We start from the raw sequence: 15,234 nt of genomic DNA, 5'->3' as shown, positions 1-15,234 counted from the left end.
TGGAGCCAAGCAACCAAACCTACGTTCATTAAGTTAACATTAATCTTCCCCTCCACCACCACCCCAAACGTAATGGACAATTCTGGCCTACTTCCATTAAAGTAAGAGCCATTGGCCAGTAAAGTCAGTATGAAACATAGGCCTATGAGCCACTTCTAGTGAGATGGGCACTATGTAAATGTAATAAATAAACAAATAAACTTGGCTAAAAGATAAACAAGCTCTTATACTCGGAGGAGAGGAGGGAAGAAAGGCCGAGGAAAGAGGAGAAGGAAGGAGACAAGAAGAGGGAAGGAGGGAAGGAAGTGGAGGGGAGGAATAGGAGGAAGTGAAGGAGAGGGAAGAAGAGAAGGAGAGAAAAAGGGAAGAGAGGGAAGGAGGGAAGTGGAGAAGAGGAGAGGGGAGAGAAAGAGAGAAAGAGGGAAGAGAGGGAAGGAGAGGAAAGGAGAGGAAGAGGAAGAGAGGGAAGCAGAGGGGAGAAGAGAAGGGAGGGAAAGAGAAGGAAAGAGACGGACTGTCATTGTAAAATTGAAAATGTGATGTATTGTAAAGGAAAATGTATAATAAAAACATTTTAAAAAAAGATAAGCAAGCTCTTATACGTGGAGAGGAGGAGAGAAAGGCTGAGGGAAGAGGAGAAGGAAGGAAACAGAAGAAGAGGGAAGGAGAGAGGGAAGTGGTGGGGAGGAATAGGAGAAAGTGAAGGAGAGGGAAGTGGAGAAGAGGAGAGGGGAGAGAAGGAGAGGAAAGTAGAGAGGGGAGAGGAGAAGGAGAGAGGGAAGGAGAAGGAAAGAGACAGAAAGAGATGGATTGTTGTAAAATTGAAAATGTGATGTATTAGAAAGGAAAATGTATAATAAAAACATTTTTAAAAGATAGCAAGCTCTTCTTGGTTAACCTTGGCTGTTGTAGTTACATGTTGAAGGCCAACAACCAGTGCTGCTCAAATCTTAGACCATCAGGAAGGTGCAAAGAAGAAATGGAAGTCCTGGCCTGAACAATTAGGATAGGAAAAAAAAAAACGGTGCCCCTTCTTTTATCATTGCACAGTGTCCCATTTTGCCAGCTTTCCTAGAAAGCTGCACCTGATAGTTACATTTATTTGAAATGACAGGGTTTTTTAGATAGTGTAGAAAGACCATAAATACTTTCTTTCCCAACTGTGAGAAACGGAGAAAGATGTTCAAGTGATAAATCTTGCTCTGCTTTTTAGAAATCAGAAATGTCTTGGTTGAAAAATTCAGCTTCTTAGTTTGGGTGGAAAGGATGATGATCATATCAGAAAATCATTGTCTCTTGCCCACTTGAGAGAAAGTTAACCTAGTACTAATGACAGAAGAGAATATTTGTAGCTCAGGGTTGAATTATGGAGTTCTTCGTGTTCTCTGAGCTGGTTTTTTTTTTCTTGCAGACATTTCATTACCAAACTAGGTAATGTCATCAGTCCAACGTTACTTACTACTCTTCACTCCTTATTGTTTTGGTTAGTTCATCATTGACTTGTGCAGCATCTAATGGGCATTTATTTTCAACATAATGGATGCTTTGGTTTGTGGTGTCCTTTGGGTTATGTTGCGCCAAATAAACCTAATAATTCTGCTATCTTTTGGATGGTGAGCTTTTTATTAAGTGTTGTGAATGCTAATGACAGCACAAGTGGGAGCCGCAATAAAATCTTCTAGTGCTCGGTATACTAGCCAGGTAGCCAATTAAGTGTGATCTTTTTGTTGTGGTGTTATTACTTCCTATATTCCTTGGTTTTCTATTCCATTGTCGGAAACATTATTCTGTGGTCACCAAAAACAATGCTTCAACTGGATTGAATTGTTCTGTTGGGTTCTCTCTCAATCTCTCTCTCTCTCTCTCTTCCCACAATTGTTACCATTCTCCACACCTATGTTAAGCTCTATTATAGCAGAGTACTTTTTATTTTGCTTTCATACAGATTGATCCTTTGGGAATTAAGTAGAATTGGGCAACTTCCAGATTTCCAGATTTGAGGACAGCTTAACCATTCACTCTACCGATTGACTTAGATGGAGAACTAAAATTTACCTGCCAAAATATGTTCTAAATAAATGCAGAGTTTGGAAAAAGAAAGGAGCCCTGGATGGTTTAAATGGTTTAAAGAGGAGCCGAGGTGGCGCAGTGGTTAGAGTGCAAGCACTGCAGGCTACTTCAGCTGACTGCAGTTCAGCAGTTCGGCTGTTCAAATCTCACCGGCTCAGGGTTGACTCAGCTTTCCATCCTTCCGAGGTGGGTAAAATGAGGACCTGGATTGTTGTTGGGGGCAATATGCTGACTCTGTAAACCGCTTAGAGAGGGCTGAAAGCCCTATGAAGCGGTATATAAGTCTAACTGCTATTGCTATTGAAATGATTTCAAAGACATCATTGAGTGTAGAGTGAATATTTGCAATGACTTTATATAATGCTTTAAAAAAAAAGAAAATTACACCTGTTATGGAGAGTATCCAGAACGTGATGAATGTTGACAGCCCCAGTTGGTTCTTCTACATACGGTAAATACTCGCAGCCTCAGCTATATATGTCACATGTGAGCATTGACAGCCGGAGGTGGTATTCAGCCAGTTCGGACTGGTTTGCCCAAATCAGTAGTGGAAATCGCGGGTGGCTCTATGCTGTTCCATTTAGACACGTTTTTGAGGCCGGGCGCATGCACTGAAGGGGCATATGCGCCTGTGAAGCGAGTGTGCACGTGTGCGGCGAACCAGTGGTAACAAAACATAAAAAACCACCTCTGTTGACAGTCCTCTATAGCTTTCCAGATAACAATTTTTATTGCCAGCTTCAACTAAGACTTGACTTACTTCAACCTGATTTCTAGTTGAAGGGAGAAACCAGGTGTTGATGTTAGGTGCAATCAGTTTTTTAGCTTTTCACGCTCTGTAATGAAAAGCTCCATGTGGGTTTGAGATATTGCTTTCGAAAATTGATGATGGAGCAAGATTAGATATTAAATGCAGAACAAGCCAGAGAGGTACTTTCTGTGAAAACGCACACAGTAGGGAAAAACAATTTTTGGAAGAAAAGATTGCTTTTTTGAAGATCGATAGTGGCCTCGCTTATCAGTTTGGGGCATAATTTTATGGGTAGCAGCAAATAAAGGGAAGTTGCCACATGATACGCAACTGTGGCATTTAAGAGGCAGTTCCTTTTTCAATATCCACACCAGATTTCCAAATAGTACACAACATTTGTTGCAATGCCTGAGGAAATCAGCTAATTGTTGAGGAGTTTTCTTGTAACAACATGGCTTGCGAAGAATTGAGCCAAAGAAACTCAAGAATTTTGATCAGTGGTGGGATTCATTTTTTTTTTACTACCGGCTTTGTGGGCGTGGCTTTGTGGGCGTGGCAAGGGAAGGATACTGCAAAATCCCCATTCCCTCCCCACCCCACTAACCTGCTTTCAAGCTCTGTTCTCCTGTTCAGGGCAATAAAAGAAGATCAGCTGGGAGGCAGCGGGGGCGGGGCCAGCCTGTTTGCCGGTTCTCCAAACTACTCAAAATTTCCGCTACAGATTCTCCAGAACCTGTCAGAACTGGCTGAATACCGCCTCCTGAGAGACTGCCTCCTGCCGATCACCTCCCATAGACCGATTAGATCACACAGGTTAGGTCTTCTCCGGATTCCATCTGCCAGCCAATGTCGGCTGGCGACTCCCTGGGGGAGAGCCTTCTCTGTCGCAGCTCCAGCCCTCTGGAACGATCTCCCCGTGGAGATCCGGACCCTTACTACCCTCCCGGCCTTCCGCAAAGCCGTTAAGTCCTGGCTGCTCCAGTAGGACGGGGGGGCTTTCGAAATATCCAGCCCCTCGGAAATTGTGACTGTTGTGTATTTTAATATGTTGTTTTGTGTATTATCCCCTTCCCTTGTTTTATTGTAAGCCGCCCGGAGTCCTTCGGGAGTGGGCGGCATACAAGATCAATAAAACTAAACTAAAACTAAACTAAACTAAGCCTCTGGTTTTGATGAATGGTATTTGTTAGCAAAAAAGTTGAGAATATAACTCAAGAATTCCAGCAAGAATTCTTATTTTCAGATGAAAAATCTGTATCTAGATAGTCCTCAACTTACAATGATTCATTTAGTTGTTCCGTTCAAAGTTACAATAGCCCTGAAAAAAGTGATTTATGACCATTTTTCACACTTATGACCATTGTAGTGTCCCTGTGATTATGGGGGTCAAAATTCAGATGCTTGGCAACTCGTTCATACTTATGACCATTGCTGTGTTCCAAAGCTGCATGATCACCTTTTGCAACTTTTTGACAAAACAAAATCAATGGGAAGCCAGATTCACTTAACAACTGTGTTACTAACAATAACTGCAGTGATTCACTTAACAAATAAGCAAATAAGGCCGCAAAATAGGACAAAACTCACTTAGCAAATGTCTCACTTAATGACAAATTTTGGGCTCAATTGTGGTTGTAAATCGAGGACTACCTGTACAGGCAATTTAAAGTGGCAAGATTCTGGTTCTTTTTCTGAAATTTTTTTTGGGATGTGTAAGGGTTGAATCCTTAGGAAAGATGGTAAAAGATATCAAGCATCTTGTTTTATATTTACTAGATATTTTAACAATTTGCATTTTACGCTTATGAACCAATGTAGACTTCTAAGTGCAAATCAGGTTTTTGTAAATGGAAACTCTCAGGGATTTATTTAAAATCCTTGAATGAATTGCATTGCATTAATGCATTGATTTGACTAAGTTTACAGAGATTTGGGCTCGATTGCTCATTAGTTATAGTAGGGGTGGGCTGCTGGCGGTCCGGAGGGGTTCGGGAGAACCTCTAGCTAAGATTCTGTGCAGTTCAGAGAACCCGCAAATCCCACTCCTGGCTGGCCCCACCCACCCCTCCCAGGAGTCCCCACGCAGCCCGTTTTGCATGCAGGTAAATGCAGGGCACACGCGGACGCTCGGGGAGGGCAACCCCCCCCCCATGGTGCAGGAGGCCGACTGGGCCACACCCACCATGACCATGCTCACCGGGCAGAGAACTGCTTGCTAAAATTTTTGAAGACCATCTCAGGAACGTATAGCACTTATTGGTTGATCTTGGCCAGACAGCCAAGATCTCAGCGTATTTCCATGCTCTGTCAATGTATTTGTTTATTTTCTGTTTAATATCTTGCAAACGTGTGTGAGCAAGATACCAACATTCTCCAGTTCTATTTTCAGCAGCTCCTATGGAAACCTGATTGCTATTTAAAAGTCTTCTCCTCAAATATTTTAGCTTGCTCTTCGGTCCCAATGGATTCTTAGCATGGCTTATGAGGCAAATTAAATTAGTGTAAACATTTTTTTAAAAAATTACTGTTACGAAGTAATTAGCTGACTTGAACAAATCCAATTTTTACCTGTTGCTCCAAAGATGTCAAACACCATCAGATGGATTTGAGGATAGAATTCCAGACCGGGCTATTTCCTTCCAAACAATCCTAAAGATACACTAAATTCATGCATTCATACTAAATGATAATGTGCATTTTGTAGTTCTGACTTCAGGTAGATATTTAACATGTAGTGTGTCTTATAAACGATGGGGATTATAAACCAATTGCAGTTGTTCAATAAACTATGTATAGCAACACCCTTCCCCTTTTTTTCTCTTGTGGGGGAGATGAACTTTTGCCTGCTTGATTGGAAACTGGGATGATGTGGAGGGATTTGATGGTTCTTTTCTTTCCAAGTTCCATTCTCTTTGTCAGCTAACAGGGCCCTGTAGACACATCTGCCTAAGACAGGGAGCACCAACCTTAAACACTCAAAGAGCCACAAAGGTCCTAACTGGAAGCCCCCTGTTCAGTTCTGGAGCTGACCGGAAGTCCGGTTCCTCCACCATAGAGTCTCTCCTCCTAGCGCGGCATCCTTTTTCCTCTACCTGTCCTAACTGAAAGCTCTATCAATTGTGGAGCTGATCGGCGACAGGGAGCCGCAGCAGAGAGGATGAAAGAGCCACATGCGGCTCCAGAGCCGCAGGTTGCCAACCCCTGGCCTAGGGTTTGAAGGCCAAGTTGGAGGATGGCTTTTGTTCTCCAACCATGCTCCCAGGAAAGGAAAATTAGAGGGAGAAGGAAAAAAAAAATTATTCCATTACATTGCAGGTTCTTTTTCATAACAATAACGTCGAGCAGCTTAATTAATTGTGACCCACTGAAAATTTCAAAGCCACTTTGAGTCAGAAACCCTACATCATCCAACAGGTCTGCTGGCTCATGTCATGGCCTCCGGGGTGGTGGATATTTTGCCCTACTTTTGGAGAAGGTTTCCACCCAAACACAATTCCTTGTGCTCCCTCTTCGCTCAGGTGCTTCTCTCCAACAGAAGTCAATGTGCAGTTCCATAGGATAGATAGTAATTCTTCATCTTTTCTAGTCCTGGCCTTTTACAGCAGTATTCTTCAGCTTTATCCTATCAGGTGTCTTGAGTCACAATTCCTATGGATTACCCCTAGCGGTGGGTTTCATTTATTTCTCCCACTGGTTAGCACCTTCCGTAAATGCACCTGCCTTCTACACATGTGCCCAGCCTAAAAATGTCACTAAATAGGACCGCATAGCGCCGGGACGGGTGGGCGGTCCCACCCACGATCTCCACTACCGGTTTGCCCAAACCAGCTAAATACCACTTCTGATCACCTGCCCAAATTGGGCATGATATGAGTTGTAACTCAATATGTCCTAAGAATGCTCAGGAGCAGGAAACCAGTTTAAGGTTGTAAGATCAAAAGCGGCTCCTGAAGCACCGCGTGGCTTGAAGATGACATAGATTTGGGGTCTGTGGCTTAAACATCCTAAAATGTTTAGGAGCCAGATGGTGGCTTCGGAAAGCGTTCTTTTTCTCCAGAAATGCGTAGTAAATACAACACAGGAGATGACATCACCGCACTCCACCACAGACCAACTAACAGCCTGGAAGGAGGAGCTGGGGAATGGCAATACCAATAGACCTCTGATTTTGCAACCTATGATTTTGAAAGAAAAAAGGAAGTGTTGGTTTGAAGTTTGCACAGTGATGCACAGTGTCCGGTTATGTTGTGGTTTTAGATTAACAGCAACATAGTTTTTGTATCGTGAAAGGAATGGCTGTGCTCTGCTTCGATCGCACTTTAAACGGCGGGCTTTCTTCAGTTATTAATACTTTAGCAGTTCATCAGATTTCGCAAAGTGGGAGGAGATGGCGAGAAACTTGGAGACAAGCTGTGCACGGAGGAATTGGAGGATAGAGTTAAGCATCAATGTGATAGATGATTTCAGCCATATGTTGGTTACCATCATTCATTGTATTCGGTTTTACTTCAGGATAAGCATGGTTTTAAGATAGCGTGTTTTGATTTAAGATGTAGTGCAGTTTATGGATTATGCAATGTATTTGATTGTAGAGCAAAATATTTCACAGCATTGTTTCTCAACCTTGGCAACTTGTAAGATATGTGGACTTCAACTCCCAGAATTCCCCAGCCAGTATGGAATTCTGGGTGTGTGGAATTCTGGGAGTATTTTAAAGTTGTCAAGGTCGAGAAACACTGTTTTACAAGGTAGTAGACTAATAGAATGACAGGAGGACAGTTGGAAGGGACCTTGGAGGTCTTCTTGCCCAACCTCCCCCCACTCTGCTTAAGCAGGAATCCCTAGACGATTTCAGACAAACAGTTATCCAATCTCTTCTTAAAAACCTCCAGTGTTGGAGCACCCACAACTTCTGGAGGCAAGACTCACCACAAGAATCTCAAAGCAGGAATTGCAAAAGTTGGATTTTAAAGGAGTCGATCTCCTGCAGTTCAAGATCACCTTCCAACTCTTATGCTTCCGTCCAAGGCAAATTGTGAGCTCATCCATTGGAATCCAAATGATACTGTTGTAGCATTGTATTTCTCTTGCTGGTTCTCTTCCATTTATAGTTTATTGGAGGATACCTATATATTTTCTTTTATGCTATGCAGAAGTCAACAAGGAAATCAGCTACTATCGGTATAATTATGGGCACAGTGGTTAGACTGCAGTACTGCAGGCTACTTCTGCTGACTGCCGACTGCCTCCAATTTGGCAGTTCGAATCTCTCCAGGCTCAAGGTCGACTCGGCCTCCCATCCTTCCGAGGTGGGTAAAAGGAGGACCCAAATATTGGGGGCAAGAGGCTGACTGTGTAAACCTCTTAGAGCTGTGAAGCACTGTAAAGCGGTAAATAAGTGCTGTTGCTACACTGGGAAAAAGTACCAGCATTAGAAACCATCCTTGGGTTGCAAAACTCACTGCATTTTGAGCCACCCACTTTCCTTCAACCTCACCTACCTCACAGAGTTCTTCCAGGGACAAAAGGAGGGCTATCCCTATTTTTCATGCCATCGAGTTCTTTGGAGGATGGTTGAGATAACAGAGATGATAGTAATTTTAGTAGTTAGCTTTCGATGGAGGTATATTCTCTTTAATTAAATATACATTCTTGAAACACTTGAATTGGACGCTGCGCCACACAGCGTAAACATTTTTTTGCTGTAACGCACGGACTCTTCAAGGGGTTAAAATAACTTTTTTCCTATTTGCAGCAGTTTGTGACCAGATATATCTTTTCCTTGATCTTCCCTGAAGCAGATTTTTGACATTAAAAAAAAAATCCCAATAATATATGATCTACTTGTTTTTGATGCAGGATGGCAAAATTGGATTAATATATTTTTTGTTTTTGTTTTTATTTATTTATACAAACATATCGTGGTGTGGACAATGTGGCACCTTGGGGTCATGCATTTTAATGCTAATAAAACTAATAGCATTAGTCCTAGTTATTACTTTCAACCAACTTATATATTTCTAATAGTAATACATATTTATATAAAGTTGCAATCTGTCACCATTCGATTATTCCATGTTTTCTCTTATTATTGCGCTTATTTTATTATATAAAACGTACGCGCCAATTTCCCCCCTTTCTCTTATTTCTTTCTCTTATTCCAACTTTTAATCATATCATATCCTTTGTTAAAAAACATTTTCTTTCTATCCTACCTCACTTCTTATCATGTCACCTACCCACAAAAAGAAAAAAGAAAAGAAAGGAGAGAGAGAGAGAGAGAGAGGAAAAGAGAAGCAAATCAAAACAACACCAAAAATGAAAAATCATCTATCCATCATCTCTTGCCTGCTTCAATACTTTAATTGCTATGCTTTTTTTTTCTTTTTTGACCTGTCTCCGATATTCCTCTCTAAGATCATTATCTCCTTCTACATCTGCTTCTTGGCTGTTCAATCTGAGTATTTTTCATACCTCTACTCTCTCTGCTGCCTAGTTTCCAGGATTTCTGCCCGTGCCCCTATCTCCTTTTCAAAGGTATCTTCCAGTATTTCCAATTCTCTTTTTGACTCTCTAAATACATTTTTGGAGGCTGTTTGGAAGAGAGAGAGAGAGGGAGGGAGGGAGGGAGGGAGGGAGGGAGGGAGGGGGGAGAGGATGTGTCAGATAAATCTATTTCTTCCTGTGCAGCCACTCAAGACTTTCTGGAACATATTTGAGGAGTGGAGCAGGGGAAAGAGGGGGAAGGGAAGAAGGGGAAATTCTGTTGCATAAGCGGAAGTCTACTCATACCACATCTGATAACAATCCCTGGGATTAGCTTCTTGAGCCCCCATGAAATTTCTCTGACAGCTATTTCTTCTCTTGGTTGGTGTGTGGAAATAGAGCACAACAATTGAGTGAAGACAAGTGACCTCCGGAGAACCTTTCTGAACTACACAGCATGTGATAAGTTAAATTTGTGCATACTTTGCTTGTTTTTAAACCATGCAGGCTCGGAGCACAGACAGCATTGATGCAACAGGCGAGGGACAAGTCCGTACTTTGGGAAATGCCACCAGTAACCTCAAGGGAAAACCAATCAAGAGGTAACTCAGCGGCAGAGGAAGTGTTGGGGAGCATGGGCTTGTGTTGTGCGGGCAAACCTGAGTTTTGTCAGCTCCTCCCAGCTGGAGGGCCTTTAACATCTCACTCCAAAGATAATCTGCAGTTATTTTCTCTTTCTGTTCTTAATGGATTTGCCACAGTAGGAAGAAAAATAGAAGTGTTAGCAAAATATAGAAGGGACCCAAATTTACTTTACTTTACTTTATTGTCATGTCACCTTGTACAATGAAATTAAATGCCATCTTCAGTGTACATTATACATAAAAATAAAAATAAAACAAAAAACACATCCTTCACATTCTATACAATTGAATTGAAAAACCCCTGATATTGCATTAATTACATTATTACAGTAGAATTCAGTATAGTTTCTGCTCTGGGATAAAAGCTGTTTTTCAGCCTATTTCTCCTTGTTTTTATTGCCCTGTACCGTCTGCCAGATGGTAATGGTTCAAAAAAAGGGTGCTCAGGATGAGATGGGTCTTTAAGAATGTTTTGAAGTTTCTTAAGGCAGCGGAAGCTAAAAAAGCTCTTCCAAAGAGGGGAGAGGGCAACCAATGATCCTCTGGGCAATAATGTTAACCCACTGGAGGGCTGCCCTATCTGCCAGTGTGCAATTGGCAAACCAAACACAGGTACAGTAAGTTAAAATACTCTCTATGGTACAGAGGTAGAAGGTCACCAGCAGTTCTTCATTCAGTTGTTGTTTCCTGAGAAGTCTCGGGTAGTATAATCTCCAGTATAATAAATGAAGGGTGCAATCTTGCTTCTATTTAGTACAAGATATGAATGTGTCTTTGTGACCACAAAGTAAAGTCTGAAAGCATTTTGATGCTGAAGAAGGCTTCTCCGGGCATCCAGCATTCTCAAACTTGGGGGCTTCCAGATGTCTTGGGACTTCTTTAGAATTCCAGATGTCTTGGGACTTCTTTCAGAATTCCTAGCCAGCAAGTTAGGACTTCTGGGTCTTGCAGCCTCATCTGGAGGTTTCAGGGGGCAGAAGTCTGGTCCACATCAAGCAGTGGAATTAAAATGGAGACAAACACAAAGCAATTAAGGAGAGAGAGAGGCTCAAAAGCTCACAGTAAGAGTGATTACTTTTAATATTTCCCCCTAAGATAGAGATGAAGAGGTCATGCTTTCCAGAACCCTAACCAGCATGGTCAGTGATGAAGGATGCTGATAGTTGCACAATTTCACAGTTTCTTCACCTTGGCCACAGATCACAATGCTTTGGCTTCCTGATAAGATCGAAAACTTGGAATTTTCAATTTCCTTGATTCACTCCCAGCATCTTTTTCTTGCCCCGCAGGCTTTCCATCACACGTGGCCATTTTCCCAAGCTGACCGAATGTGCCCATTTCCACTATGAGGCCGTGGACTTCGGACACATCCAGGTGTGAATGCATTCTCCCCCCTTACTTTTCCAAGGACATGAATATTCCTTGGCTCTTGGATGTCTTTTACAAAAAGGTAATTTAGCGGCCATTTTCCCAAGCTGACCGAATGTGCCCATTTCCACTATGAGGCCGTGGACTTTGGACACATCCAGGTGTGAATGCATTCTCCCCCCTTCCTTTTCCAAGGACATGAATATTCCTTGGCTCTTGGATGTCTTTGACAAAAAGGTAATTTAGCGGATAGGTGTAATGATGTTCAAATTGAAATATATCCTATAACTGTTTTTTTTTTTTTGCTCTTTCCAGCTTCAGTTTGCCCCTGATCAAAATGAAAACCTCAACAATTTGGAAGAGGGCAGCCTTTTATTCCCTGTTCAGGTTACCTGTCAGGTGAGAGACAAAAACGGTAGGCAAAACCTGTTGAGTTAGTTTCTTAAGAGTTACACTCTCCTCATCTAATGCAGGGCTTTCGACTGATTAGTCGAAACTAAACTTAGTTTAGAAACTTACTAATCCAAGAAGGAAAGATTACACATATAATTAACCACTCTGCAAATTACCGAAACTCTGCTATAGATATAAGGGCCTTGTCCAGTGTAAGGCTATTTATTTATTTGTGAGGTTACTATGCCACTGTTTCTGTAGAAGATCAAAGCTGCTTACAAAGGGCTCCTCCCTCTTATTTCCTTCAGCCATTTGTTCACCATAAGATATCTGCGAGATACGTTGGGCTGAGAGAGAATGGCTAACTCAAAAGGCAACTGAGACTTTGTTTTTTCTTGAAGACGTTTCGCTTCGCATCCAAGAAGCTTCCTCAGTTCTGACTGACAGAACTGAAGAAGCTTCTTGGATGCGAAGCGAAACGTCTTCAAGGAAAAACAAAGTCTCGTTGCCTTTTGAAAAGCAATCTTTGGGACAGCCATGACCCAGATGACTGAGAATCTCCATAGACATTTGACTAACTCAAAGCTTTCCTGGCTGAAGCTGGACTCAAACCTCGGTCTCATGATCTGTAATCACCTACCCCACGTTGTTCTCATAAGAACTAAATACATTTATGACATACAAATAGGCGTGGTGTTGATGGGCTTCCGTCTCACTGATAAAGCCACTTAACGACGTTTCCTTATTTTGGTCCAGGGGAAAAGCTGGCAGGTGCATCGCAGCTATGAGGAATTCCGCACCTTGGATGCTCACCTGCATTGCTGTATCTTTGACCGGCGTTTCTCTCAGCTCCCTGAATTGCCACCCCTCAGTCAGGTGCAAGCTCATCCCGAGGTGACTGTCTGGTTTGTGTGTGTAAGGGAGCACTTTTTGTGTTGCCAGCTAATACTTCCCAATCATTGGGTTGACCTTTTAAGTTCGGCAAAGATGAAGGTTGCTCAACATCTTCAAGTTTCTTGTTTGGGAGCAACCTGTTCTGACCCAAAACAAGAAGCTAAGTCTTGGTCCTGGCAAACCCCCTTTTATTTACACGTCTGTGAATTCCTTTCATTCACAGTCAGCAAGGCTTAGCAAACAGCCTTTCAGAGGAATGTTTATCCACACGAACCTTATCTCGCTTGGAGCGCTGCCAAATAACTAGTTTCCAAATGCAGGGCAAGGCAAAACCTGGCACAGAGTCTCTTATAGTCACAAACAGAACTTTCCAGTCTTGAAACGACTGAATGAACAAATTGCTTCCTGTAAAAACCCACTCCCCGTTCACTCCTCTTTTGTTTCCTATGGGAGGGGCCAATCACCTCAAGATGTGGCTTTATTCCCAAGTCGACCCCGCTTTCTTAGTTATTCTTGTCTTCTGGCAGTTCTGAGCACGGGCACACTAGGAACAGGCTCCAACTGTTCCTCTGCCTCACTGCTGTCTAGTTTCCTCTCTGCCTCCAACGTAGAGTCCTCGTCTGAGTTTTCCTCAGCTCCCAGGACTGGCCCATGTTCCTCCCCAACCTCCTCACTGTCCGACTCTGCTGCCAGCTCCGCTGGCCACCGGCAGGCTACAGCACAACCATAATATGCCACGTTGTATGATGAATAATGGAAGAATAATCAGAGGGGTCTCCTGTTACACAAGAGCATCAAATTTTCAAATTTTGGAGGAGCAAAAACCTCACCTGAAATACAGGAATGGGTTGTAGCTTAGAAGTTGCATAAATTGCAGCCAGGAGCTTCTTGATATTGTCATTTGAGAGGTTCAAATGGAAGGTCAATTGAAAGCCATCTAGAAGATTCTAGACTGTTATTTCTCAGCTTCAGGAATATTAAGATGTATGGATTTCAATTCCCAGAACCCCTTGCACTTCATGCTCTCTGAGGAATTCTGGGAATTGAAGTCCTCACTTCTTAAAGTTTGTGATCTTGAGAAATAACTGCTCTAGAAAACAATTGCTGTTCAGAATAAACATTCCTGGATAAGATGAACTGCTGTGAAGATTTTTTTTTCCAAATGTGGAAGTTTCCCAACCTCTCTCTCAAACTGTTGTTGGTTCTTCTTGAGGCTTGAATTTGGAAAAGACTATCGCTATTTATATTGTTTATTTCTCTCCCTTGCAGCTCCTGGTTCCCATGCTTTCCCAGTACCTCGAGAAGCTCTCTGCTATCGTGGATAGCAATATCAATTGCAGCCCAGTTCTCACCTGGATGGAGGTGAGACTCCCGAGCATGTTTTGCGGACCGGAAGCCATCAAATTAAAGACATGGGGAGGAGGGGTGGGAGATAGAAAACACGGTAACGTTTATTTTACTAAATTTATACGGCTACCCAATTCTATCGCAACTGTGGTGGTAACACCATCTAAGTCAGGGGTGTCAAAACTCAATTTCATTGAGGGCTGCATCAGGGTTGTGTTTGAACTTGGGAAGGGCGATCAGGGGCATGGCCAGGGTGGGTGTGGCCAGTTTGACGTCACTCATGTTGGGGGCGCCTGTGGCGGCTCAAGTACTCGGCCAGCGAAAACAGGCTCCCGAGCTCTGTTTTCGGCTACAACGGCCTCCTGTAACCCCTTTGCCAACAAAAATGGAGTTCTGGCTAGTTGTTGAGCATCGCTATTGCTCCATACCTAATGCTGCCTTTCAGTTTCACTCCAATCTTTTCCCTATCGTCAAAGTTCCCAATCACTAAATGTCTATGGAGATTCTCAGTCATCCAGGTCCTTGTTATTCCCAAAGGTGCTTTTTTCAAGAAGCAACTGGACTTCCTTGTTTTTTCTTGAAAGACGTTTCACTTCTCATCCAAGGAGCTTCTTCAGCTCTGACTGGATGGTAGTGGGGAATGAAAGGATTTTATTATACTCTTTGCAGACGGCTGGTCATTTTCATCCTTTTAGCGAGTCATTAAGGCCACTTGGAAGTTTATCTACGTCATCTGAGTTGGGTACCAATGGGTATGGAGCAGGGGTGGGTTCCTGCCAGTTCTAGCCTCTTCTATAAAAGAGGTTCCACAAATCTACAGTGCCGTTTAGAACCAGTTCCAGCTCCCTCCCCCTGCCCGTCTGCACATCATCAAGATGAAGAGCGAGAGGAGGAATTCTGGGAGTTGAAGTCCACAAGTCTTAAAGCTGTCAAGTTTGAACACCCCTGGGTTTTTTTTTTCTAAAGGGTTAGGGGTACAAGGGTCTTGTAATTTGACAGCTTTAAGACTTGCGTGCTTCAAATGCCAGAGTTTCTGAGCGAACATTTTGGTTGCTAAGCAAGAGCGTTGTTAAGTGAGTTTCATCACATTTTACAAGTTGGCCATGCCCACCCAGTCACATGATTGACAAGCCACTCCCACCCAGTCACATGGCCGGCAAGCCACTCCCACACAGTCACATGGCTGGCAAGCCACTCCTACCCGGTCACATGGCCGGCAAGCCATTCCCGCAAAGCAGGCCACCCCTACAGAAGAGGTTTTAAAAAATTTTGAAACCCACC

General features: G+C 42.9%; 1 protein-coding gene across 3 annotated transcripts in view; it reads left to right on the top strand.

Moving 5' to 3' along the window:
• The window catches only part of ARHGAP33 (Rho GTPase activating protein 33), a 44,824-nt gene that overhangs the window by 3,404 nt on the left and 26,186 nt on the right, over positions 1 to 15,234 (top strand). For 2 of the 3 annotated variants that reach the window (XM_032228436.1, XM_032228435.1), the window contains exons 2-6: positions 9,815 to 9,909; positions 11,241 to 11,325; positions 11,635 to 11,718; positions 12,469 to 12,606; positions 13,876 to 13,968. In XM_032228436.1, coding sequence (XP_032084327.1) covers positions 9,815 to 9,909; positions 11,241 to 11,325; positions 11,635 to 11,718; positions 12,469 to 12,606; positions 13,876 to 13,968 — 495 coding nt within the window. Of the gene's footprint in view, positions 1 to 9,814; positions 9,910 to 11,240; positions 11,326 to 11,417; positions 11,481 to 11,634; positions 11,719 to 12,468; positions 12,607 to 13,875; positions 13,969 to 15,234 lie in introns of those variants that run through there. The other variant, XM_032228437.1, reaches the window with a different exon arrangement.

The sequence above is a fragment of the Thamnophis elegans genome, chromosome 12 (assembly GCF_009769535.1).
Source record: "Thamnophis elegans isolate rThaEle1 chromosome 12, rThaEle1.pri, whole genome shotgun sequence".
NCBI lineage: Eukaryota > Metazoa > Chordata > Lepidosauria > Squamata > Colubridae > Thamnophis > Thamnophis elegans.
This window is presented reverse-complemented; position numbering and strand designations above follow the sequence as displayed.